At 54.0% G+C, this 26,317-nt stretch overlaps 1 protein-coding gene across 2 annotated transcripts in view; it reads left to right on the top strand.

Moving 5' to 3' along the window:
• Window positions 1-26,118, top strand: part of LOC128152581 (protein argonaute-1) — a 28,011-nt gene extending 1,893 nt beyond the window's left edge. The window contains exons 2-20 of one of the 2 annotated variants that reach the window (XR_008238700.1): window positions 8,115-8,298; window positions 9,074-9,194; window positions 9,326-9,511; window positions 9,833-9,965; window positions 10,100-10,234; window positions 10,538-10,625; window positions 12,398-12,545; window positions 12,883-13,002; window positions 13,863-13,985; window positions 14,467-14,600; window positions 15,888-16,072; window positions 16,240-16,399; window positions 16,694-16,784; window positions 18,977-19,171; window positions 19,298-19,432; window positions 20,324-20,425; window positions 21,235-21,434; window positions 21,884-22,366; window positions 26,055-26,118. Coding sequence is in view for 1 of the 2 variants with exons in the window: in XM_052810977.1 (XP_052666937.1) it covers window positions 8,115-8,298; window positions 9,074-9,194; window positions 9,326-9,511; window positions 9,833-9,965; window positions 10,100-10,234; window positions 10,538-10,625; window positions 12,398-12,545; window positions 12,883-13,002; window positions 13,863-13,985; window positions 14,467-14,600; window positions 15,888-16,072; window positions 16,240-16,399; window positions 16,694-16,784; window positions 18,977-19,171; window positions 19,298-19,432; window positions 20,324-20,425; window positions 21,235-21,434; window positions 21,884-21,992 (2,549 nt within the window). In the remaining variant the exon portion in view is untranslated. Of the gene's footprint in view, window positions 1-8,114; window positions 8,299-9,073; window positions 9,195-9,325; window positions 9,512-9,832; window positions 9,966-10,099; window positions 10,235-10,537; window positions 10,626-12,397; window positions 12,546-12,882; window positions 13,003-13,862; window positions 13,986-14,466; window positions 14,601-15,887; window positions 16,073-16,239; window positions 16,400-16,693; window positions 16,785-18,976; window positions 19,172-19,297; window positions 19,433-20,323; window positions 20,426-21,234; window positions 21,435-21,883 lie in introns of both variants that reach the window. The other variant, XM_052810977.1, reaches the window with a different exon arrangement.
• The last annotated feature ends 199 nt before the right edge of the window (window positions 26,119-26,317 follow it).

The following is a 26,317-nucleotide window of genomic DNA, read 5'->3' as shown; positions in this document are numbered from 1 at the left end:
GACAGAGCCCAGGTATGGGGCTCATGTTCGAGCTCTGACGATGCCAGGCCGTGACCTGTCAGGGTAATAAAGCAGAAACCCAGGGTGTGCCTGGATGTGCCCAACGTAAAGACGTTTGGAAAGGTGGCGAGGGAACCTGGGACATCTTCTGACCCGCAGGCACTGCTCAGGGAGGCATGCATGCGCTAGTTTTAATTTAAACTGAAGTCAGTTTCCCCCCAACTTTTAGTTTTCTTTATCCCTCGCAAACTTCCTAAATGCTGTTAATCTTAACCGTTGTCTTCCTGTGCTAAACCCTGCAAAAACCCCAAAGCTGTTCCGTCTGTTGGATCTCTTTATCTTCAGGAAACATGAGATCGCACGTGCCTGTTTCTGGGATGGGATTATACCAAGAAACAGAGCTGGGAGAAGCACCTTGCCTGGAGACACGGCGTGTATGATTTATCTCTAAACACTTTTTGCAGCCTCTCTCTAAACCCAGGGAAGAACAGAACAGGGACAAGTTATTAAGATGGCAGACGTTAAAAGGAAGCCAAATCAGGCAGAAAAGCGCTGCTCTTTCGGCAGGGTGAGCTGTGGCGAAGCTGCCTGTCTGTTTTAAACCCCTCACCAGGAGTCCCTGGCAGGTGGCTCTGCGGGGCTGCCCGTGGCACGGTGCACCCAGTGTGGGGACATGAAGGGACACGGAAAGGAGCCGGCGTAGCCTTTGTCCTGTCCCCTCCAGCGCTGGGGGCTGCCTTTGTCTGCTGCTCCCAGCTCTGCGCGTCCCTGGCTGCTGCCTGGAAAGTCTGCGGGAGCGGTGCAAGACCAGGAGGGCCGTCAGCCTTTGCCCGGTCCAGGCGCCGTTAGCAGGGACCCCAGGCTCGTGGTGTGGGGTCACACAGTCCGGACAAGCCGCCTGGTGTGTTCAGCAGAGGTGGTGGCACTCACGGTGATGGGTGCTTCTCGTACCCCATCGGAGGGACCGAAAAGGGGGACGCAGAGCCACTGAGCAGCCAGGGCTGGCTCAGCAAGACCCTCGTGGGTTGGCTCATGCCACCGTGGGTCGAGCCGAGTCCGTGCCGCTGGCATCACTGCACTGTGCCGCTCTCCCTGGAGCCAAAGCAGCTGGTTTGCAATTCCTGCGAACGGGTGCGATGGAGGTGGCGATGCTCTTGCTGCTGCTTGTTATGCTCCGTTGCAGCATCCGCAGGTTCGCTCTCTGGCCCAGCCCGGGCTGCGGGACTGTGCACACCGGGTGCGGCAGCACTGGCCTCGGCTGCGGTGGGGCAGAACTTTAACTTGACGCTTTCGAGTTTGTTGCCTGCTATTTCCAAGCAGGAAGCTGAGGTTTGACAGGGCGCAACGATGCCCTTTGCAGCGCTTGGGACTTGGTGTCGAGGATACAAAGAACTAAACTGCTTTCAGAATTAAATACCATAGTAAGACAGATTAGAGCCTGTTTTGGCACATTTCTTGGATGCAGCCACCACAATGTGGGGCAGGAGCAGCGCTTGGGCAGCTCAGACTTCCCCTTGGAAGATGGGCTGTGGTGCACGGGACGGGTTTAATGCTGCACGTTGACGGCTGCAGCCGGAGCCCTCTGCCCCGCATGGGTGTGATCTACTTAAACTCGGTTTAGTGTCGAACCAAAAAGTGCCTGCAGCCGCGTGAACCTGGTTATGTTCACAGCAACGTGGGAAGGAGCAGGCGGCAGGTGTGATGTGTGGGCTGGCAGAGATGAGATGGTGCTTTTTGAAGTCTGGTCTTTGTGGGACGGCATCGGTCACTGCTTAGAGCCGGCGGTTTTGAAGATGTTGAGCCTGGAGATTGGGAAAGCTGATTGCTCGCCCTGCCAGCAGTTGCCTTTCCTGCTGGTGCTGCCACTTGCTTTGCCTCCCGACTGGGGGGTTTCTCTTCCCTGGGTGGTTTCTGGGGCTGGTTTAAGGTAGGAAATAGCTCAGGGTGAGGATGGACCACGCTGAGTGTCTGGCGGCGTTTGGTGTGCCGCAGCCCGGCTTTCTCCTCTCCGATTCCCGACTGTATTTTGGCAGTGCTGGGTGCATGGGGAGGGGGTTGACGGGGACCCGCCGCCGCAATAAAACTCCCTTTTGTCTCGGCCCCGTTCCCGTGGCCCCTCGGCTGAATGTGGCGCTGGAGAGGATTTAAATGACATGGTAATTTCATGCCGTCCCACCGGCGGCTTTGCCTGGGTGCAGGCAGCTGTTGGGCAGCAGGTCATGTTCCCCAGCTGTTATGATAAATAATAGAAACAAAGCGTATTCCAGCAATAATTACCCCAAACGGACTTTCACCTTGGCGGCGCTGCCCTCACCACCGTCTCTGCCTGCCGGTGCTTCGCACGTGCACCCGGCGAAGGGGTGGTGGCGGCGGCAGCGGCGGTGATGCTCCCGCCGCCGGCGCATCCCCAGGGCACGGCTTTTGTGTGCGAAAGTCTGTGATTTCTCCCGGGCCGCTGAATTTATAATGGCAGGCGGATTTCATCCCGCTCACTGGCCGCATTGTGCTGCAGGAACAACACTCGCCCTCCAGCCCCCGGCCCCGGGCGCCCGCATTTACATGACAAAGTGGGAGCCTGTGCAGCTTCGCCATGGAGAGTTGAGGTATGCAGAAGCCCCCCTGTCTCCGGGTGGTTTGGGGCGCTTTTTAATGAGGCTTCTTCTACCAAAGGGCAACCAGCCCATTTCGCCACTGGCCCCCTTTTCTGCTGCTCTGAGCTGCAGCCAGGGGCTGCGGGCAAGAGGTGCCCAGGGATGCTGCGTCGTGCTGCCCAGGGTTCCCCGGCACAGCGTCCTCCGAGCCAGGCGGAGGGCAGCTTTCAGGAGGATTTGCACTGAGGCAAACTGTGGGGGTACCCTGTGGTGGGTTGACCCTGGCTGGAAGCCAGGTGCCCGCCAAAGCCGCTCTATCACTCCCCCTCCTCAGCTGGACAGGGGAGAGAAAACACAATGACAGGCTCGTGGGTCGAGATAAGGACAGGGAGAGATCACTCAACCAATTACTGTCACGGGCAAAAGAGACTTGACTTTGGGAAAAATTAGTTTAATTTATTACCAATTAAATCAGAGTCGGATAATGAGAAATAAAACCAAACCTTAGAACACCTTCCCCCCACCCCCTTCCTCCTTCCCAGCTCAACTCCACTCCCCATTTTCTCCACCTCCTCCCCAGCAGCGGCGCAGGGGGATGGAGAATGAGGGTTGGGGTCAGTTCATCACACGTTGTCTCTGCCACTCCATCGTCTTCGGGGCCAGACTTCTCCCTGCTCCAGCGTGGGCTTCCTACGGAGTCACAGCCTCCTTCGGGCATCCCCCTGCTCTGGCGTGGGGTCCTCCCCGGGCTGCAGGTAGATATCTGCTCCACCGTGGACCTCCCTGGGCTGCAGGGGGACAGCCTGCCTCACCATGGTCTTCCCCATGGGCTGCAGGGGAATCTGCTCCGGTGCCTGGAGCATCTCCTCCCCCTCCTTCTACACCAACCTTGGTGTCTGCAGGGTTGTTTCTCTTACATATTCTCACTCCTCTCTCCAGCTGTAGTTGCTGCAGTAGTTTTTTCCCCTTCTTAAATCTGTTATGCTAGAGGTGCTGCCACCGTCACTGATGGGCTCAGCCTTGGCCAGTGGCGGGTCCATCTTGGAGCCGTCTGGCATTGGCTCCATCAGATGTGGGGGAAGCTTCCAGCAGCTTCTCACAGAAGCCACCCCTGTAACCAAAACCTTGCCACGCAAAGCCAATACAACCCTGAGCACTATGGGGCAGGGACGTGGCACAGAAGGGGTGAGCCCAGCCTGCGTGTTCACCAAAGGGCTGTGGGGTCTCTCCCACCTGGGCCGAAGCAGCCAAGGCCAGGTGAGAGCCCATCTCGCACACCGGAGGTGCCGGATGCCACAGCGCCCATTGGGCGCTGAGCATCACCCCGGTCCCCCTCCCTGTGCTGGCTCTCCCACATCACCGCTCTTATAAATAGCCGCGTCCTGGGTAGGCACCACTGCACCAGGCTGTGCACAGATAATGGCTTTTTAAAAAAATATCTTTGGATCTCAAAGTAATTTAGAAAGGAAAAGTCATTATCCCTCCCCGCTTTGCTGGGCGAGCTCTGGGCAGGCAGCGCAACCCCTACGGCGAGCCTGGGGCTGGCCTGCTGGGGCGGCTGCTCTGGCTTGTTGCATTCGAGGACCGTGTGTCTGCGGTCACCAAAATAAAACCCTCTGAGTCAGCCCACGGGGGAACTTTCCCATCCTCGACGCTGGTCTTGTGTCCTGCCCTGGTCTTTGCAGAGCATCTCCCTGCCATTGTGGTGCTGCTCCCTCCAGCCAGGCTGCCCATTTATATGATCTTGTGTTTGCAATATCTCATGGCTTACATCAAACTCCCGAGCCAACTTTTGCGTTGCTGGAGGCCAACTCCTTCATCTGTGATTCATGATCCTAATTGCGAGGCTTTACATTCATGAAGCATCTGGTGATCCTCCGGTGAGAGGGTTTGTATGGCAAAGCATTATTTTCGGGCTGGCTGGTCCAGAGCGCTGGGGTTGCGGGATGGGTGCGGGACCGTTAAGTCGCCCCTCTGCAGCGTGGCTCCTGCTGGCCCCAAACCTGCTTCAGCTCTTCTCCGGCACCGAAGTGCCACCAGGCAGCTTCTGAGCTGTGGCTGCTGCCCTGCATCTGCGTGGATGCCGTGGGCACATGGAGAAGCTGTCCTGCTCACGCATGGCTGCCGGGATCGTCTCGGGGGTGAGAAGGTCCAGGAGAGGAGAAACTGCGAGTGCTGGCCTTGATGTGGTTGCAGGGAAGGCAGCGGAGAGCTGCTGTCCTCTGGCAGGTCTTGCAAGTGGGCTGCGCAGTTTCTCGCTCAAAAGGCAGGGCAGGGACCGGAGGCTCCAGCAGCGCTGGCAAATACCTCTTCCATTGGGAACCATGATTTAAAAATGCATCAGCTTGCAGCCAGGGAGCTGGCGATTGCCAAGAAATGTTCGTCATGTGGAGACATGAATTATACCGCGAGTAGCTCATCTGAAAATGAGTTTCTTAAAACGAGCTGCCCCTGGAGCGCAGCACAGCCGTTTGTCTCGCGGGTGCTGGTGGCCACCCTGTCCTGGAGCAGCTGGGAGTGCCTGCAGGGGTACGAGCCCCGCGTTGGTCTCGGAGATCCCTGTTTTGCTCGTCGGGCTGCTCCAAGTCCCATGCTGCCTTGTCTGAGGAGGCGCTGGGGCCGGCTTAGCCCCAGGCTTGGGGCTCCTGGCAGATTTTGGAGCTCCCAGGCTCCTGCCGCAGGGCAGAAGCAAGAGCAGAGGTTGGCTTTGCAGAAGTTAATGCTGCAGTTCAGCCCTGGATGCTCAGAAGGGTCATCCCGTCCCCTTGGTGTCCTGCAATGTGGTGGCCTTCCACTGGCAGGAAAAGTCTTGCAGAGATGGGTTGCAAAAGTAAAAAGCAAATCTGAAGCTTAGTTTGCTGCTCTTCTATTTTTCTGCTTCTGATATTTTTAGGCTGGAATTGAAATTTGGTTTTAAAAAGAAAGTGGATGGGAGCAAGGGGTGCTAAGAGCACCATGTGTTCAGGAGCCGAAATTGGAGCCGGGACGCTGTTTGGGGGCTGACTTGGACAGTTGGCCACCCAGATGGAGCACTCTGAATATCCTATACGCTGTGCTCCCCGCACCCGGCCCAGCTGGCTGAGACGTCGCTGGGCTTGAGAAACAGATAGAAGATGCAGATTGGGATAAGTGGAGACGGGCAAGGTGGGAACGGGGCAGGAAGGGCAGATGTCTCCTCAAGAGAGCAGCGGTGTCGAATGCTTCTTTGGCAATATTTTAAGATACCTTTGAGTCCAAGGGTGTGGTCAGTTTAGAAACGCAGTTCAGTCCTGTGGCCGTGCACTGGTATCTGTCCCTGCATCTCCAGAACTTCAACAGTAAGTCTGTATAATGGGCTTTGTGGAAAAACTGGTACTTTCCTCTTTATGAGTTTGGGGCCTAAGCTGCTTGAAGGGATTGATTTTTTTTGGCTACCTCCCATAATCCATGGGAGGTTTTCATCAAACTGTTCTTAATTTTTCTCTGTTTTTTATCAGCAGCTTCCCTGGAGTTAGCCTTCCTCATCGATGTGACTTTTTTTTTTTTTTTTTTTTTGCTGAACAGCGGTTGAGAATTACGTTGTGGAGGGGTTAAGGATAAAACAAAAGTTCAGGTACTGGGACTTGAGTTATCCTGTGACCTGGAGTTCGAAACACCATCGTTAATAACCGGTATAAAACCAAAGCAAGCTGTTATCCTGCAAAATCTAGCAGTTAAATAGTTGTGTAGTGCACATGCAATAACGTGTTTCCTGTTTCTTGTGGCATCCTCCCTCCGGCAGTGAGTCGGAATTTGCTGGAGGATGAAGGGGAAAAAGCACATGTCTGCAGGTCCCTGCTGATGGAGTATCCAGGGAATTGCATCCCTTTGGAGAGGGGCAGACCTGCAGCTCTCTGCTGTTGGAGCCGGTCCTGCTCTCCGCTCGGAGGCAGCTCCAGGGATGGAGGCGGTGGGGCCGCTGCCAACTTCTCAGCCCCTCGCTTTGCCTCCGGCAGAAGTCCTGGGCGTCTCGGTGGGGCTGTATTTCTCTTCCCGGAGAAGACGTGGTCCCTCGCCTCCTCCCATCAGGCAGAGCCTCCCCATTGTGCCGGCGCTGGCTTGTAAATCAGCGGGGCAGGGGCTGGCCTGGCCACGGCACAAAGGCTGCCTGTGCTGCCAGGGCGTTCTGGCTGAGCTCCCCACGGCAGGACCACCGCAGCCCTGGTGCGGGGGCAGAGGGTGCCTGCAAACCCCTTCCCTGCTAAAACCCACCCTGGGTGTTCCATGAGCGGAAGAGCGACGTATTTGGAGGAAAACATGTGGAGGCAGGGATAAAGTGTATCCACCAGCCACAACTGGCAGGTGGAACTGGGCGAGACCTCTCTGTTCGTGGCAAGGCCCCTTGGCAGCGTTAGATGGGTGCTTTCTTCTTTGGGGTTCGCAACAGCATCCCATTTCTCGTCACCCCGCGACCCAGCAAGTCCAGTGCCAACCTCCCGCTCGGCGCTGCGGAACTGTCAGACCTAGGCTATTTTTGGATCTGCCCTTACAACAAAGCGCTCTGCGCGCCGGAGCCCAGCATGGGTTGGCTTTGATGTTGCCGTCACTGCCGTGCAGCGGGACAGGCGAGATGCTTGGCCCTCTCTGTGCTTGTTGGTCAGCAAATGCCATCCTGCGGGATGGGATGCTGGCGTTGCCCGGAGAGATGCTGCCAGAGGGTTTCCTCCTGCATGAGCCGGGGAAGGGATGGGCAATAAAAACGCACCGCAGCCCTGGGAGGTCTGGGCTCGGTCTGAGTGTATTTTCACTAATTCAGTGTGCCGGTGTCTCTCACACGCTTCAGGTGAAGTTTGCTGCTGCTGCTGCAGACCTGTGGCAAGCTCTTGGCACAGATACGAGACTCTACTTGCTTTTTAAAACCAGAGCTGGAGAGTTTCTTGTTGCTGTTCTGGTTGTTTGCATATTGCGACATTTCTTGTGTGAAACAGGAGTTGAAGTGCAGCTTTGCAGTGGCGTAGCGGGTGCTTTCAAAGCTCTTTTAAAGTGGACATTAGGTACAACCTGTCCTTCGGTGTCAGGAGGACTGAATATGGCCTTCTGTCCCCACATCTGGTCAGGGAATTGAGTTACGGGTATCTTGGTGTATGCCAGGACATGGGTGTGCCCGTGGTCAGGACAGGCGGTGGGAGTCCCTTGTCCTCTGAAGATCTGTACTGCTGCCATGTGTGGTCCCGGACGAGTTCCTTTGCGTAAGGCAAAGCAGAGATTATTTATCTGCCGGTGGATGGTTTGACAACTGCACAGCTGGTGGCAGCACAGCAGAGCGGAGGGCTTGGTGACTGCACTTTGATGGCTCAGTTGCCGCTTGCCAGATGATGCCCAAGGAAGTTGCTTCCAGCTGTGCTGGTCCGAATTCTGCCACTGCCACCTCCCGCCAGGAGCATGAGTAGCGGGAGACCTCCCGGTTCGGGATGCGGTGATAGAGAGTGCTGTGACTCTGCATTGTCTGTCTGTCTGGGCATGGCGTTTCTCCCAGCCCTCCTGACCCCTTTTCTCTCCCTGCAGCTGCAGGCGCATACCTGCCACCATTGCAGCAGGTGTTTCAAGCGCCGCGTCGGCCCGGGATAGGAACCGTTGGGAAGCCCATCAAGCTCTTGGCCAACTACTTTGAAGTGGACATTCCCAAGATTGATGTGTATCATTATGAAGTGGATATCAAACCCGACAAATGTCCGCGCAGAGTCAACAGGTAAGGCAAGTATTAGAGGTTTTGGCACTCGTTCCCTGCTTCCAGTTTCCTTGTGGAGGCTCCACAAGTGCCTGTCTCTCTCTCCACCAGTGGAAGCCATCAGGGTGACATGGTGGCAGGGGTCGCAGCACTGCCCAGCATCTGTGGGTGGCTGGATCCCACCAGCCATGGTTGTGCAGCAGCGTTGGTTCCTGCCCCTGACAGCCTCAGAGGTCCTGAACCTTGGCACAGTCCCCTGCTTCTTCAAAGCAGCTGTGCTATTTTGGCAACAATCCCGTATTTAAAAATAGCAAGCCCAAACCTCGGGCCATCGCGTACTTTTCTTTGTTTTTCTTTTTGATGTCCTATTCGCTGCCCTTCCTCTCCTGCCCCGGCAGCCTGGGTAGCTCTGCACCCTGAAGGCCGGTGAGCAGATGCTGCACATGCTTTCAGCGGCTGTGGGCAGTGAGTCGTTCCCTCTCGCCCTCCCGGCATGCGCGGTGGGTTTGCGGCCAGCTCCGGCGGGTGCGCATTCCTGCATGCAATGTAAACTCACTCTGCCAAAGCTGATGTACTGAGCTGCGGAGCATGGCGCGCGGCTGCTTGTCCAGGGGCCCTCCTGCCCGGGGTGGGACTCGGCTCTGCTCTCTGGTGCCCTGTGGCTCAGAAGTGCCCCGAGTCAGGAGGCTGGGGACAGGGCAGCTCACAGGAGGTGGTGGGCTGTAAAGAAACCGGCAAAACGAACCTCGCCTTTCTCTCCCCCTGCCCCTCCTTCTTGTCCCGCTCGCCTGCGTAGGGAAGTTGTGGAGTACATGGTACAGCACTTCAAACCGCAGATCTTTGGCGACCGTAAGCCAGTCTACGATGGGAAGAAGAACATCTACACTGTCACGGCCTTACCCATTGGAAACGAGCGGGTAAGAGGTGGTGGCAAGCCCCGTGCAGGCAGTGCGACCTGCCTCCTGCCTGGGAAGGACCAGCTAAAAACGACCTCCTCCCCTTGCGCCTGCGGGGATGGCATGATCGTTTCCCTCCCTTCTGCACCCAGGTTGACTTTGAGGTGACGATCCCAGGGGAAGGCAAGGACAGGATATTTAAGGTCTCCATCAAATGGATGGCCATCGTGAGCTGGCGCATGCTGCACGAGGCCCTGGTCAGCGGGCAGATCCCTGTCCCCCTGGAGTCCGTCCAGGCGCTGGATGTTGCCATGAGGCACCTGGCTTCCATGAGGTACCTGCTCCAAGGGGCAGCACGGCGGGTGGGTGCTAGCGGCAGCAGGGGCTGTGCTGCAAGCACCGAGCATGCCAGGGAGGGGACCGGCTGCCCTTGGCAGGCTGTTGGGGCTGGGACTGGCCTTGACGGTCTTTGGGAGGAGGTGGCCGTGCCTGCCGTGCAGCTCGGTGCAATCGCTGTGGATGGTCTCGCAATAGAAATAAACGGGGTGATGCAGCCGGCAGGGCGAGCGGCAGCTCAGAGGGGCGAGGTGTACTTCACAGTCGCTGGTGGTGGGACTGGCATGTGCCGTTTGACACATTTTGCCCTGGTTCGCAGGTACACTCCCGTCGGCCGCTCCTTCTTCTCCCCCCCCGAAGGCTACTACCATCCCCTGGGAGGCGGCAGGGAGGTCTGGTTCGGTTTCCACCAGTCGGTCAGGCCTGCCATGTGGAAGATGATGCTCAACATTGATGGTGATGTATTTTTCATTTTGGGGAACTGCAGCGGTGGGGCTCGGTGTGTGTGGGAAGGCTGGATCTGGACGGCTTTTGGGCCAGGTCCATCTGCTGGGAGAGACCATAGACGCGTTGTGGTATCTGTCCCGCAGTGTCGGCCACCGCGTTCTACAAAGCCCAGCCCGTAATCGAGTTCATGTGTGAGGTGCTGGACATCCGGAACATCGACGAGCAGCCGAAGCCCCTGACAGACTCACAGAGAGTGCGTTTCACCAAGGAGATCAAAGGTAGAGCCCCTGGGGAGCGCTGGGGACCCGTGCCCAGCCAGGCACTGACCCAGACACCGACCGTGGCTTGTCTCCCACCCAGCCCCTGCAATGAGGTGTGGGGTACAGAGGTTGCTCATTTAAAATGTCTCCTGGGGCACCATTGCCTCCCTCGTGCACTTCACAGGGCATCTGCAAGCATACCTGCTCTGCAAGCGGTTAATTATTTAAGGGAGATGTTGGTGGTGTCCCGGGGAAGTTGGGCAAAGGGGAATTGCTCCCTCCTTTCCAGTGACTCTGCTGTGTCTCCCTGTCTTGCATCAGGTCTGAAAGTCGAGGTTACCCACTGTGGGCAGATGAAGAGGAAATACCGTGTGTGTAACGTTACCAGGCGGCCGGCCAGCCACCAGACGTAAGGCGGGTGGGAAGATGCCCTTGGAAAAATCCGAGCTGTTCTCCTTTTTAGCAGCTGCTGGTGTCGTTAGGGAGAGCTGGAAGGGAAACTCCAGCCTGTGATGGCAAAAGGGGATGTGTTTGGGGCTCTGCAGGGGTTTTGGGCGCAGCAGCTCGCGCAGCTCCATGTCATGCGCGGTGAAGGCGAGCGGGATGCAGAGGAGGGTGGGAGTGCAGAGGATGCTTTGTCTGGCAGGCGGCGTGCCGCAGCAGGCGGGAGTTAGCATGCCAGGAATTGTCCTAGTTTTTACCTCCGAGTTTGGTTTTCTTCTTTCTTAAAATAGACACTGCCAAAGCAGAAGCTTTGTCAGGGGATAAAGCGATTCCCTGCCTTGAAATTATTTGCATGTGCCTGGGAGCAGGCTGGGCCTGGGCACCCCTCCGTGTTGGGGGCTGCCCTGTTCCCCACAGTCTCCCGTGGACAGGGGCTGCAGCACCACGGAGGCAGTGCCCTCAGCACCAAGCTGTCGGGTGCCACAGCCCATGGGTTTTTCCAGGGCTCATCACTGGGGTTTGCCCTGGGAATTGCCTCCAGGGAGACTTGGAAGCAAAACAGGGTTTGAGGCAGAGGCTGGAGGGAAAGCAGGCGGACCTTCCAGACCTCCCCATGCTGGCAGCGGAGGGGACGGTGCTGGGGCAGGAAGGGCTGTGCTTGTGCTCTCTGCTGGGTGCTCGCTGAGTGGAGCTGAGGGGAGGGCGGAATGTTTTTCAGGCTGTCCACCCCCCCCAAGTTTCTGTAATGTTTCTGGAAATGTTGCTAACAGTAAAAAAAAAAACAAAAAATAAAAACCTACCCCCCCCATAAAACAACCAAAAAAAACTACAGCAAGAAATTTTGGCTCGTGCTTGCCTGATACCAAACTAGCAGTGCACGCTCAGGCCGGCGCTGTCAGACTTCAGAGCCCCCACTGAAGGGGGGGCACCTACCTCACCACAGCCACATTTCCTTGTCACACAACCCCATCTCCAGGTGTATCTCACTGGGGTTCATGAGCCTGTCACCATGTGCACCCTGCTTCCCCTGTGCTCCAGCATCCTTGGGTCCCAGCCCTGGGCCTTGGCGAGCGCAGGAGGAATGTGACACCTCGCCAGGGTGTTCGTGCTGGCTCTCCTGTCTAATTTTGGCTCCATAAAGAATATCGGGTCAATTCTTCATTTTCACAGAGCTCTTTATGGAGCCGGGAACAGCTGGTGCTGGGTGAGGCTGGGTATCACGCACTCCGGCTATGGACAACACGGCACCCCTCAGGCCTGCCGCCAGGAAGTTTAATCTTTTTTTCCTGTGGTTTTGAAAGGAGATGTACGGCTCCTGCCCCCCGTGCTCTGCCTACTCCGGAGCCACTGCCCCATACCAGGAGAGGCTGGTTAACCTTTCCCTGGAGCTCAGCTCAGCTCCCAGGGAGGGCACCAAGCACAGAAGTCCTCCTGAGTGCCAGTGTGCTGTATTTATGTACCTGACAGTGGCATGTGTGGCATGTCCTGCAATAAACATTTGCCCTGATTAGCTGGATTAGTGAGGGAGAGCTTTATTTATGGGACCTCAGTCCCACACTGGGGTCAGAGTATTCCTGACTCGATTTCTGAAAATACCACTGTTGTGCTATTTTCTTTTATGGTAGCTCAGAGTGGGAGCCTGCCAGTTCCCTCTCTTCCCAGCCAGAGTAGGTAGTGCTTGAGGTCTGGAAGTGTGTGTTTTGAGTAGGTGCATCCTTCGTGTCCTGCTTCTGCCAGGTTTCCCCTGCAGCTGGAGAGCGGTCAGACAGTGGAGTGCACAGTGGCTCAGTACTTTAAGCAGAAATACAACCTGCAGCTGAAATACCCCCACCTACCCTGTCTCCAGGTTGGCCAGGAGCAGAAGCACACATACCTGCCCTTGGAGGTGAGTGTTGGCTCTGCACCGCTGGGCGCCCCGGCTTTTGGGCACCATGCAAAGTAAAGGCAAGTGGCCTTTGCTGGCAGATGCATGACATTATTCTGCAGCTAATGTGTCATGGGCACTAGTTGCCTCAATGTTGACCTGTCAAGAGCTGCTTCTAGTAAGCGAGGGAGGAGACCGTGCTGTAAAAATACCATTTTCTTGCAGCTGCAGGCTCGGCACCTCTGGTTTGGGGCTGACTGCAGGGCCCATGTGCCGTGCGTGTGGGACAGCTCAGCCATGGTCCCCCGCGTCTCCCTTGTCCCTAACGCATGGCTGCTGTCTCTCCCCTGCCGTGCAGGTGTGCAACATCGTGGCAGGCCAGCGGTGCATCAAGAAGCTCACAGACAATCAAACGTCAACCATGATAAAAGCAACAGCCAGGTCTGCCCCAGACAGGCAGGAGGAAATCAGTCGCCTGGTACGTGGCACAAGTCCCTGGGGAGGGGTGGGAGGGACGGTATCGGGGCTGCGGCTCTGATGGCAGGTTATGGTGTCTTGTCTGTGATGAACCTTGTCGTGGTCCTGCTCCTTAGCTGCTCTGCGCTGGAGAGCTGCGACCTGCTCAGAAGATGCTGGTGGGGTTAATGGCTTGTGTTTATCCCCCTCTTCTCACTGAATCCCCAGTCAGAGACACCTGCATGTCTGTAACCGACACTTGCATAGAGGAGCCCAGCTCAAAGTGACCGTGGAAACTCGTGTGCAGCAAATTCAGGTCCTCGCGCTGATGGAACCTGACCCAAAGGGAGCTGGAACTAAAAATAGGAAAACAAATCAGAGAAATGACGCCGGCTCTGGGTGTACGTGGGGACTGTGTGTTGTGGGGCTGCGGTACGGGAACTCTGTCTGCAGGTCAGCCTGGGGCAAGCCAGGGGAGCCCAGCTCTGCCAGCAGCCAGGTAGGAGCTGGTTAATGGTGCTCTTGTTACCCAAACTGATGTCTCTGGGCTTCCGAAGCTGGGGACGTTTGATATTCCTTCTGCGACTCTTGATAACAGTCTCTTGCCAGTCTGAACCTTACCACTGAAGCCTTAAATCTCAGAAGCAGGCTCTGCTCTTGGTTGCATTGGTCAGTGTGTTCAAAAATCGGGTCCCCCGTGGGTAAGTTTGGAGGACAGGGTTTGGCCCTTTGTGTTAAACCACTTGCCCTCCCCTTATGGAGAGGACTTCAGCTCTATAGAGAACATGACTTTAGGTGCCCGTGTTTCCCGGCCAGCTGAAGCTGTGTGGGATGCAGCAGTTAGGTCTCACTCCCTCCCATGGCCTTTCCTTCCCTCTGCAGATGAAGAACGCCAGCTACAACCTGGATCCGTACATTCAGGAGTTTGGGATTAAGGTGAAAGATGATATGACGGAGGTGACGGGGAGGGTCCTGCCGGCGCCCATCCTGCAGTACGGAGGCAGGGTAAGCAGGGCTGCACTGCCCGGGTGTTGACCTGCATTGTGCAGAGAGATGTTTTCACACCAGAAAATGCTGTTTCTGAACAAAACTTTTGCTACCTTCACATTTTTAGGTTAGAGCTTTGAGCTTGTAGGTTATCAGAGTGCCTGGGGTTTGGGTTTTTTCGTTTTTTGGCAATATAACTGTTCTGAAAGTTGTAGCCAAGAGTCATTTGATGACAAAAAAAGTGAGCTGAAGGGGAAAGGGATGCTCAGGGTAAGGCAGCTCGGGCGAATTTTCCATCACTGTTGAGGAGCTGAGATTGTAAATTGCCCGCCGCCGAGCACCGCAGCAGACCCTGGCAGTGCAGGGAGTTGACTCCGGCGAGGGCATGTAGCTTTGTGGTGGGGAGCACAAGCACGGCACGTGCGGGTGCTCCCCGCGGCCTGCCGGCGTGGGGCTGGGCAGGACACGGCAGCGCTCTGACCGTCTGTTTGCCTTGCAGAACCGGGCCATTGCAACTCCCAACCAAGGCGTGTGGGACATGCGAGGGAAGCAGTTCTACAACGGCATTGAGATCAAAGTCTGGGCGATTGCTTGCTTTGCCCCGCAGAAGCAGTGTCGAGAGGAGGTGCTGAAGTAAGGAAAGGGGCAGCCTGCGTGGGTGGGGTGAGCCGGGGGAGCCGTGGCTCGTGGTGCGGCCACCCTGCTGCTCCCAGCCTGGGGCTGCACGTCCTTCATCACTAATACTGGATCTGCACACAGCTGAATTGCTTGTGGTACAAATTCAATCCAGGTTGAGACTGGGTGTTCAGTCTTGTTTCTGCTAGTTTATCCAGAGTGCCTGACTGTTTATCCTGGCTGCAGACAGTCCCTGAGCCATCGCAAAGCCTGCCAGGTTAGAGTGAGCACATCAGCACTCCAGCAGATGTGGGCTGACAGTCACACTCTCCTCGATCTGCTCTTTGCATCAGGTAGCTGCAGTATTGTGATCTGATACTGCCAGCCCTAAGGCTGTATTGAACTCTTCTCAGCTGAGTCTCCTCAGAGAGATGGGGTTGTGAGGGATATTTAATTAAAAGTTTCCCCAATACCCTTTCTGAAGTAATATAATTCATGTAGGAAGCATCCTGACTTGCCCCGGGTTTTTATTACAGAGAAGTCTTAGGCTTTTTGAAAAGCTTTGGTAGCTTAGAGACTCTCTGCTTCAGTAGCAAAGTGACACAGAGCAGGGACAGTTTATTTGACTTAGGGAAATGGTCACCTTGGTTTTGGATTCTGCTGGGGACTTGGGTTTCTCCTGACTGAGAGTGGATGCATTGAGGCGAGCATTTTCTGTGCCTCTTCTGGGTGTTTGGCACGGTTAATGTTTGGGATGGTTTGGAGCAGCTCAAAGTCTCTACGTCTGCAATGAGTGGGTGGAGGTGGGAGTGACACCGCACTCCTCCTGTGACCCCTTTGGGGCAGAGCTGGGAGCCCCGCACTCCCTCTGGCTCTCCCTGCATCGAATTTATCCTTGACAATCCAAAAATCCAGAGTGTGGCTGAGCACTTTGTCCAGTTTGGTAAGTGAAGGCTTGCATCAACTTTGCAAATCACCTGGAAATCAAGCAGGTCTGCTCCCTGCTTCTCCAGCTTTCTAACGGAGAACGGCTCACAGCTCCATCACTTCAGGAAGAGTCAGTACCTGGGTAAGAGGGCACCAAGAGGGGACGTTTCAGCTCTAACACGTGTTGGTCTTGTATTTCCCACGCCATGCACTTGCTGGATGCTGTAAAACCGCAGGCGCAGTGCCGCGATGTCCCCGTCTGTCCTGTGCCGCAGCACTCCAGCCGCGGGTCCTTGCACCTTGCTCGGTGGCTGGGGTGCGTGGCAGAGCTGCCGTGCGGAAGGGCTCAGGGCTCACTGCTTCTCCTCCCGGGCACAGGAACTTTACAGACCAGCTGCGCAAGATCTCCAAGGACGCAGGGATGCCGATCCAAGGCCAGCCCTGTTTCTGTAAATACGCCCAGGGTGCAGACAGTGTGGAGCCCATGTTTCGACACCTCAAGAACACCTATTCAGGGCTTCAGCTCATCATTGTCATCCTGCCAGGGAAAACACCGGTCTACGGTGCGTCTGGGGCAGGGGTGAGCGGGGAGAGGAGAGGGGCTTTGCTCTAGCTCGGCAGGGCTGGCTCTGCTCCTCCCGCGGTGATTTCTTTCCCCGTTTCTGAGGATGCTGCTGGAAGCGGTGCATTGCCGATTGCCTGCGTGTTCATCTGCTTCCTTTGCCTGCAGCTGAGGTGAAGCGCGTTGGGGACACCCTCCTGGGAATGGCCACGCAGTGTGTCCAGGTCAAGAACGTGGTGAAAACCTCCCCGCAGACCCTTTCCAACCTCTGCCTCAAGATCAACGTCAAGCTTGGCGGGATCAACAACATCCTTGTGCCTCACCAGCGGTTCGTACGGCTGCTGCCTCTCACATTTTTGGGGCTTGTTTCCCAAGTCCCTGGCGGTGCTGCCTGCCTGGCTTTTCCTGGGGAAGAGGGGTCCTGTGGGCAGCTGCATAAAGTAGCTCTTTGAAATGGGGGTTTGCAGCCTGTCTCACATTGTAATGAGCTGTTGATGTGCCCAGGCCAGAGCCTGGAGGTTGTGAGACGTCCTCTGTGTGATCTGCTCACCCCCATTGGGCTGTGCATCACCGTGAGATGGCCCTGAAAGGCTGACTGCTGCTTTCTCTTCTCTCCCACCAGCTCTGCCGTCTTTCAGCAGCCAGTGATCTTCCTCGGGGCTGATGTCACTCACCCGCCGGCAGGAGATGGGAAGAAACCCTCCATAACGGCTGTAAGTTCCCTGTCTGGGGCCAGGCTTGGTGCCCGAGAGCCCTGCAGGAACGCAGGAGCTGGAACAGGACTCGTGTGTCCATAAAGGGGCTGTGCCACTACTGTCCGTATGGTGAAACTTCTCAGAGTGGCCCCATGCCCTATCAGGTGTTTTGATCCCACTTTTGGGGCAGTGGGTCCCCGATCCCCTCCCGCCTCTCTGCAGAGGAGCTGTGGTTTTGGGGAGTCGTGGGGAGAGCTGGCAGCTGCCAGCAGATGGGGCTCGTGATGTGCTGGACCCCGTGAGCGCTGTCGGACAGGGTGTGCAGGGAGCTCAGTGTGGCTGCTGCGCTCGCCGGAGTCATCGCTGGGCATCTCGGTCCTTCAGTGCAGCCCTGTGAGGGACCTTTCCCAGGCAGGAGAGCTGGGGTTTTGTAGACAGCAGGGGAAACTGGGGTGACTGGGCTTCTTCTGAGCCTTTTGGGGAGGAGGATTTGCCTTCACCTCAAATGAATAAGGAGCATCCATCGAGTGAAGTGCTGCTGTCATGCTGGTGAGGCTGGGTGGCAGCTTGCGCCCCTCGTCAGGCTCTAAGACGTTGCCTTGTGTTCGTTGCAGTGAAGAAGAGTGTCAGGTTCTTGTAGCGTCTGTTTTAATTAAGCACGTCAGCGTTTTCCTATTAAGTTCTTAACTTTCCAGGACTTATAGCTCAGGTTTTCCTTGGCATGCAAATGCATCTTTGCAGGAGTGTTTTTTTCTTAATTAGAAGGCGTTGGGAAATGCTTTTGGCTGTTTGCTGTAGGTGTGGGTGGGACAGAACAGTCTGTTTCCTGGCGGCAACGCTTCCCCTCTGAAAACACCTTCTGTGTTTTTTTGTGCAGGACCACTGAGGGGTTTTTTTCTTAATTTTTATGAAAGCTTTTTTGAAGCTGCAGGGGAGGAGAAGGGTGGAGCCTTCAGATGGCCTTGATCTTGTCCTTGGTGTGTTGTTAATTAGACAATAGAAGGGGGTCTGTGGCTGAAGCCAAAGGAAACATTTCTGTTGCACACATCAGCTCCAGTGGTGCAGCCCAGACCCTAGAGCTCCATTTGCAAACCAAAAGTGAAACTGTTGCTGAGAGCAGGGGCAGCAGGCTCAACGCCACTGAGGACGTGGGGTCTGCCGTGCTTTCCCTTGCGTTCGGGGAGACACGGACCATGCGGTGCAGCGGAGCAGCTGGGCATTTGTCTCCCAGCATGGGCCAGCACCTGCTTTGACGCCTGTGACTCACGCTGCACCCCCAGCCCCGCGTCACAGCTGAGCCCGACTGCTCTCGGCCTCTTTGCCCTGACGTCTTTGAGGTCTCCCCTCTAGAGCACCCGGCTGCGATGGGAACTCCCTGCTCGACGGCTGCCGTGTGGTGACACAACCCCGCTGTGTCCTCTGGAGGCGGCAGTGCTGGCGGGGCAGACCACGGCCGTCTAGGGCAGCTCCACTGCCTGCGGCCGAGCGAGGGCAGGCGTAGGGATGTGACCCTGGCAAATGCTCTGTGCAAACATTGACCTGCTTCAGTCACCTTTTGGGCAGAGGGTCTCCAGGCAGCCCGGGACGGGCAGGGCAGTTGTGTCGCAGTCGGAGGGGTAAGGACCGGCCGACAGCAGAGCTCCCTGGTGTTGCTGTGATATAGAGCTCAGCAGCAGCTGTTACAGCAGCGGCATTGCAACTGTGGGTGGGGTTTTGTACCCTGGGGATGTCATTGCCCTGACAAAAACAGCAGAGCGGGGTTTGGGGTCACACAGTCCTTTGTGGAAGCCAAAAACCTCTTGAGTGAGGGATGGAGGGAGAAGGGCTTAGGCAGGCGGAAAGGGCAGCCCCACTCCCCCCTCGCACCTCTGCTGTTGGGCAGGAGGAGCAAAGCAGGGGCAGAGCAGCAACAGCCCCCACAGCCATGTCGCTCAGTGGCACCAGCCAAGTTGTCTTGCTGGAAATTCCCATAAAAGTTGCAAAGGGCACGGCAGAGTGTGAAAACGGGATGTGGCTGCAAGCAGGGATGTCCCTTTTGGGCACTTGTTGCCAATACAGTATTTGCTGTCCCATCTCCTGATCTGTGAGCTCAGGTGCTCTGCCCACTGCCAGCTGTGGGTGTTAGAAGCAGGTGGAGGCTGGGAATGTCCCACGTCCCCTCCATCCTTTCCGTTGTAACACATGAGCCTGGCCTGTCTCTGTCACTGCAGGTTGTGGGCAGCATGGACGCCCACCCCAGCCGGTACTGTGCCACGGTGCGTGTGCAGCGTCCTCGCCAGGAAATCATCGAGGACTTGTCCTACATGGTGAGGGAGCTTCTCATCCAGTTCTACAAATCCACCCGCTTCAAACCCACCAGGATCATCTTCTACCGTGACGGTGTTCCCGAGGGGCAGCTCCCGCAGGTGAGGACCCCTTGGATCCCTGTTGGCCAGCGGGGCTGCACCAGTTCCCAGAGGGTTTCCTGAGGGTGCACGGGGATGGCTGGGTGCCAGTGTGTCCCCTCACTTGGCATGCCCTTGTCTCTCCAGATCCTTCACTATGAGCTCCTAGCAATCAGAGATGCCTGCATCAAACTGGAAAAGGATTACCAGCCTGGCATCACCTACATTGTCGTCCAGAAAAGGCATCACACCCGTCTCTTCTGTGCAGACAAGAACGAGAGGGTGAGCACCGTGGGGTGCCGGGGCCAGAGGCGGCTGATTCATCCCTGGCCCTTAGGAGGAGCCAAGGGGAAAGCTCACCGCTGGCAGGCGGAGAGCTCTTTCTTGAATGAAACGTGCTGCTCGGTTGACTCCCGCATCCATGCGGATTAGGCTGCTTCTAGAAACCCAGACAGCTGTTTGCTGTTATTATGAGTTACTGGGTGCTGATGATCCTGGTGACTCTCTTGAAATAGCCTCTGTCAGCTTGAAAACATCTGTTGTTTTGGTGATAGCTGTAGCCGCTGACGTGACAGGATGAATAACCCCTTGCTTGCTCACAGCTTGTTCATGTGTGCTGTGCAGTAACATTGATTGCTGTAGCTTTTTCCTAGATTTGATCTAAATTTAGTGGTTAGATCTAGTCTAATCAGACTCTGGCTCTACCTGACCATGAAGATTTAGTCTTGGGAATGGAGGACAGTTTTTGATCAGGGTGCAAAAGCCCCAGTATCTCCTGGCAGAGGCTCTAGTGTACACTCTGCAGAGATCCCTGGAGTGTTGCTCACTTAATCCTCATTTCTACAGTAGGGTGGGCCAGTGCACAGCCCTCACCCTGCCTGCTTTCCTTCTGATGCTGTTTGCTGTATCTCCACGACATGCCTGGTGCTGATGCTTGCAGAAAATGCCAGCAAGCCTGTTCGGGCAGGGAGCAGAGCAGGATGAGTTGCTTCTGTCCCCCCCTTAACAGGCACCTGGGGAGCAGCTTTGCATGGTGCTCTCAAACTGAGATGCTGAAATGGGGTCCTTGCGCCGTGGCCCTGGTGCAGGGCAGCTGTGTTACGGACAGTGCTCTGGGCAGCTGGAAATAACCGAACTCTGCAGTGCTTGGATCTCTCTTTCTATTCCCTGTAGATTGGGAAGAGTGGGAACATCCCAGCAGGAACAACAGTGGATACAAATATCACCCACCCCTTTGAGTTCGACTTCTACCTGTGCAGTCATGCAGGCATTCAGGTACCGCACTGCGGAGCTGGCTGTTGTGAAGCTGCTGGTTTTCTTCGGCTGTTGTTGCAGATTGCGCTCTTGTGCATCTGACCCAGCCCTGTCATAGCCTCCCTCCAGCACCGGAGACGTGGGCAGTTCAATCCAAGCTGCCATTGCGGTGGTTTGGCGAGCAGGTGCTGGGACGGCACTGCTGCTGCGTTATGTAGCACGTACTCGATTTCTCTCCTGGAGCCAAGGATCTCTCCTATGAGATTTTCCTCCTTCAGAGTGGCCAATTCAGCAGCTTGTCAGCTGGTGTCTGAGCGTGCCGGGCTCGCTGGGGCGCCTGATTGTCAGCAGGGACCTGTTGTCTGGCCGTGGGCGGGAGAACTGGGGCCAGCCGTCCCTGGAGCAGGCGGCTTGCTTTGCAGCTGCCTTTCTTCAGGCAGCCAAGATTAGTCAGAAAACGTACTGAAAAAATTGCACTCATTTAATCTACAGCTGCTTCCACAAGGGAGGCTTTTTGGCTTCCTCTCCCCCTGCAAGGACAGCGGGGAGCTGGCCCGGTTTGGGGGGCAGCCGGTCCGATACGCGATGCAGTGGGCTGCGCGGTGTTGGGAGCCAGGGATGGCAGCGCAGAAGCACCGGCAGTGCCTGGGCGTGGGGCAGCGGGGTTAACGCTGGCTTGCACCTCAGTGCGAAGGGCTTTGCTGCCTCGCGGTGCTGCCCACACTGTCTGCCAGGTTGTTTGGATCGGGGAGGGTCTGATCAGGATGTGAGGCAGCTGCCTGTGTCTGGGTGCAGGCAGCACCTCTCAGACTGCCCCCTCTCCTTCCCAGGGTACGAGCCGGCCATCCCATTACTATGTGCTCTGGGATGACAACCGGTTCACCGCAGATGAACTGCAGATCCTCACGTACCAGCTGTGCCATACCTACGTGCGCTGCACCCGCTCGGTCTCCATCCCAGCCCCGGCGTACTACGCCCGGCTGGTGGCATTCAGAGCACGGTACCATCTCGTGGACAAGGAGCACGACAGGTGAGGGGGCTCTGCCCGCAGCCCCAGGAGGGCAGACCCCAGGGATGGGCAGGGGGCATGAGCACCCTGCCTTGGTGTTTGAAAGTGCCTGTGTTAGAGCAGCGCTGCAGCAGGCCCTTTCTGTGGGGGGAGACTCGCACATAGCTGCTTCCTCTTAGGTCCCAGCTCTAGAGGGGAACTGGGGGTAGAGGAAGGTTAAATCCCATCCTGAGCTCATCCCGGGCCTGGAGGAGCATCCCTGGGGTGTCCGAGCGTTAGCAGCCACCTCGAGGTGCCGGAGTCTCGGCAGTGCCAGGCATGGTCACCGGCACGCACAGCATCCCTGTACGCTGTGGCAAGATGCCTTCCTGTGCTGCCAGCGCTCGCGGACCCTGATCTCCAAGGGGGTTTCTCAGTGTTCCTGGGGGTGAAATACGAAATAATTATGCAGTGATTTCCTTGATTTTCAGTGGTGAGGGCAGCCATATATCTGGACAGAGCAACGGCAGAGACCCCCAGGCCTTGGCGAAGGCTGTGCAGGTTCATCAGGACACTTTACGTACCATGTACTTTGCTTGAAAGCCTAACTTTTGTTACCTCACTCAAGAAAGCTTTCAGATTTGTAGGAGCCATACAAAAGAGGAAGCATTGGGACACCTTGTTTTTTTTCCAATGAGAAATCACTGCAGGGCAGGCAGCGTCGATTCGAGGCAGGAGACCAGCACCACGGGACAGAAAGATCCAACACCTTTGTAGGATTGGAAGAGACTGATGATTATTTTTTTAATTTTTCTGGCTTTGCAAAATTTTGACCTGACCAAACACATGAAGGCATTCAAGGAAGGGATAAAACTCCCAGGAGGCGGAAGCAGGTTTTCATTTTTAAGATGCAATACTATAGACTCCTGACTGTGAAATGGCGGATTTGGTCCTCCGTTGCCCACCAGGCGCTGGTAGGTATTTTTTGTGGGGGTTGGGGGGAGGGGATTTTTAGAGCCTTAAAACAGAAGACTAGATTTATAAAACTAATATTTTAGAATATGAGATGCTTTAATGGGTTAAGGGGAAAAAACAACTAGTTTATAGGAGAATTCTAACACTAACAGTTCCCCGCCCCCGAATAATTCCCCCCATATAATGTAAGGCACCCTAGCACTTAGCTCAGAACTGAAAACTGTCTTCCTTGTGTTAAAAGCTAGTTAGCTGCTGCCATTTGAAGCAACAGTCACAGACTTTTCCATGGGTGAGTGCCTTACTATGATGCTGCAAAATTTCAATGTTTTTAATCTTGTAAGGAAAATAGTAATCTTGTCTTGATGGTGGTCCATATTTCCATCGGAAGGAGTTAATTTCTACGGTCCTAAGTTGCAGTTTGTGTTAGATCATGACCTCATGGTGGTTAAACTCCATTGAAAGATGTGCACTTTCATATAGGACACGTTTAATGGCTGCTGACCCATTTTTGTTTCCAATGTACTACTTGTTATTTAAAACTGTTTCTGACAAATGGGGGCATCTTCATCCCATGAGGACGGAAATCGCTATCAATTTTTTTTCTCTTTTTTTTTTTCCTGAATTTTTATGATGGACACCGGGATTTTTTTACTAAACATTATTTTTATACGATACTGAGTCTGTTGCCAAAATACACAAGTCATTAACATTCTCAGAGTTTACATCACCGCACTTCCTGAGGCTGTGTGCTCACACCAGAGATTTCTAACGTTTCCTGTCCGATGAGTGTTACCAACTGCAGTCCGTGCAGCGCCAGGTACTCCTCAGCACCCGTCTCCCATGTGCGTTCAGCACATGTCTGCCCGGGTCGGCTGCTTTCCGAAGTACCGCGTACCCCAACTCCAGCACCTCCAAACTGTCACCCTCTCTGCTGCTAGGTTTTGCTGCTCTTCGTGTCATGGTATCGCTGATCTCATGCACAGGGTTTTTTATTCTGAAAGCACACCAGATTTGTTCCTTAGTCAGAACGATGAAATCCTTGTTATTGTCATGGGGGAAACTCCTACTGATCTGTGTTTGTAACAGGAAAAAAGCCTTTTTCCGAACAGTAACATAGTGACTGCTTTTCGGACTCATTTTGCTGCACAGAATGACCGTTATGCACAGCCGGGCAGTAGTAGCAACTCATTACCAGTATCATGTGGGCAGATTATCTGGGTTTTTTATATGAAAGTGTGCACAGTGCTTCCTTCAAGAGAAAAAAAATGACACGCACACTCCTACCAAGCTCTTAAAGGGAAGAGCTCTGTTATCATTTTACTGCCAAACGTGAACGCATTTCCAAGGCAGATCCACCACAAGCACTGCCCCTTGTCAGTACGCGTGGATAGAAGCACACCTTTTTGTTTTGTACTTTCTGACGTTTAAACTTGCCTTGCCTTCATGAAAACCACATTGGTCATGTTGGCTCATTGATCTGTCCTAACACCGGGAATTCACTCTACCCGTTTTCTTTTTGGGCAACGTGTTTGTGAAAAATGAAGACATCAATATGCTATGCAAACTAAGTGCTGAGCCCACTGATGTCACGTTTTGTGAAGATCCTACGTTTAGCACAGTCCTTTTTTTCCTCAAGACTACAGTATTTGGTTCATATTCTCCTTTGCACCTTGTGTCAACCTCCACTGCTGTATATCTGCAAGGTGACAGGGAGGAGACCAGGAACTATTCATGGTCAGTAGGGTAGTGAACTCTTAGGAAGGCTTTTAGAGAGTAGGGAATGCATCAACACTAAGTGTCAACATGAGAAGCCTACATTCCTATACACAAGTGCCTGCATAGTGACACAAATTCAGCACCTCTCCATCTCATCCTCAGAACTCTGGCTTGTGTTCATTGAAAGCAAAATGATCTCAGAGGGGCTGTACCTGCTCACCTTGTGTTAGAAAGCCCCTCGCTAAGAATCAAATCGGGGTTAAGGTCAAGGTTCTCTCTGCAAATCAGTTTGTTCACCAGCATTACAATGGAAAGCCCCTGGCTGCTGTTCTGCAGCGAGGGGCAAAGGTATTTTGGTTTCTAGTTTTTATTTTAGTGTTTTAGTTGGGTCTAGAATTCTGAAATGTCTTTTAGTAGCTGTGGCATAGCACGTGCCATTTTTAACCATTTGAAAAGAGATAGCGTGGGCATTTACAGAAACAGCTTGTTGCTCTGTAACAATTTTTTTTAACCTTGAGACTTGAAATGTAAAATGGACCTTTAAGATTTGCACTCATTTGTAAGGTGGCTGTTCATAGAAAACTATGAATGAAGACTTGCTGATGTAGCACCTACTTTTAACAGCAATTTTAACTACACAAAAGCTTCACAGCTTCTGAAACTCTCAGCTGTTGACTTGCAGATCGTGTTCTGCCCTTATTTCACCCTCTGCGTTGGGTTTTCATGGTTTTGAATAAATAAAAAAGCCAAACTCAGTAGCTGCTGTGCCCTTTAAACCCTGTTTCCATTTTGAAGAAATTTAGAAGGGGTTTGAGTTACCCGCATGTTTTCTATAATGGACTATGCACTGTACCTTCTACGCGGCTCCAGCATTCAGCATTTCTACCCTTTTCTTGTCCAAGATGCAAATGAGTAACTGCATGTTGAGGTGCTGTGCATTTTGCTACCCATAGCGGATAGGTGTTAACCCAGATACTTATCAGGATTTGTAGTTAGCCACAAACCCCACACGGACATCCCGAATGGCTCCCGAGTCTCTGCCTTCTCCATGCGCACGTGTTCCTTCTGCAACTGGAAACATCGCCAGGTGCATGCAGTTTTGTGGGAAGAGGAATAACTTTCATTTGCCTGTCAGTTGTTGAATGCTGTTTGTTTCCCTTATCTCACATCTGAACATAACGGGGGCGAGAGGGCAGAGCAGCCTTCTCCCCAGAGCTTCCAGGGGCGGTCGGGGTGTTCTGGTATTTGCAAGCGTACGACCTGATGTTTTAGTGTCAAAAAGCCCAAGCATTCAACGTTGCCTCGCGGAAGGTTTTCTTCTTGGAAAATCGGTGTGAAATAAAAGAATGTGATTCTTTCAGGAAGGGAAGCCAGACAGCAGGACAGCAATAAACAAGTGAAATTCATATCTTGCCTGAGTGATTTGCACTTCAATAGTTGTGAAAGAAAATTTACGGGACTCCAGTGCTTTTGTGTTCAATTTCTAGCCCCTTTCATACCTCCTTTATACGAGCAAGTGTTGAATTGTACATAGGGTGTTTACAAGACACTCTGTTTGGGTTGTTATTTTTCTTGTTGTTTTGGTTTTTGTTTTTTTTTTTTTGCTTTAGCTTGAACTCTGTATGGTCCATTTGTTAAATAGACGTGAACAGTTGATGTACAGTACTTACTAAACAAGCAGCAGCACAAAACTTATTTTATTAAGAAAATATGGCTTATATTTTAAAGGTTGAATATCAGGTTGGGTTTTTTTTTTTGTATGCGTGGAATTAAGACTGGTAAAGAGTAACAAAATCCTTGGATTAGGCCAAAAGAAAATACTGTAAGATCGTAACCACCTCTTTATTAAAGAAAACGGTATGATTAAAGAGCTCCAGAACATTGTATTTATATTTGATTTGATTGCCTTTGTGGATTTTTTTTTTTTTTTTGCCTTGGTCCTGATTTTTGCTTGCAACTTTGACTTTGCAGTCCCAAGTATCTGTTACCCTGTAACTGTTGGCAGAAGACCTAAATAAAAGCAATGTGAACATGTTGGGGTGACACTCCTGAGTCAGATTGCGTGGGGAAGGTACATGCAGTCCCGGCCATTCACTCAAGAAAGGCTTGGGGACGCAGTGAAATGCTGACTGTAGCTGAATTGCATCAGATACTGTGGAGGATCCAAAACCCCTCACTTTCCAGATTTCAATTTAATGAGAGAAACACTTAAGCAAACAAGTATGTGCTTAAAA

This window comes from Harpia harpyja, chromosome 16, assembly GCF_026419915.1.
Source record: "Harpia harpyja isolate bHarHar1 chromosome 16, bHarHar1 primary haplotype, whole genome shotgun sequence".
Classification (NCBI taxonomy): domain Eukaryota; kingdom Metazoa; phylum Chordata; class Aves; order Accipitriformes; family Accipitridae; genus Harpia; species Harpia harpyja.
The sequence above is the reverse complement of the archived record's forward strand: the minus strand, read 5'-3'. Positions and strand labels throughout refer to the sequence as shown.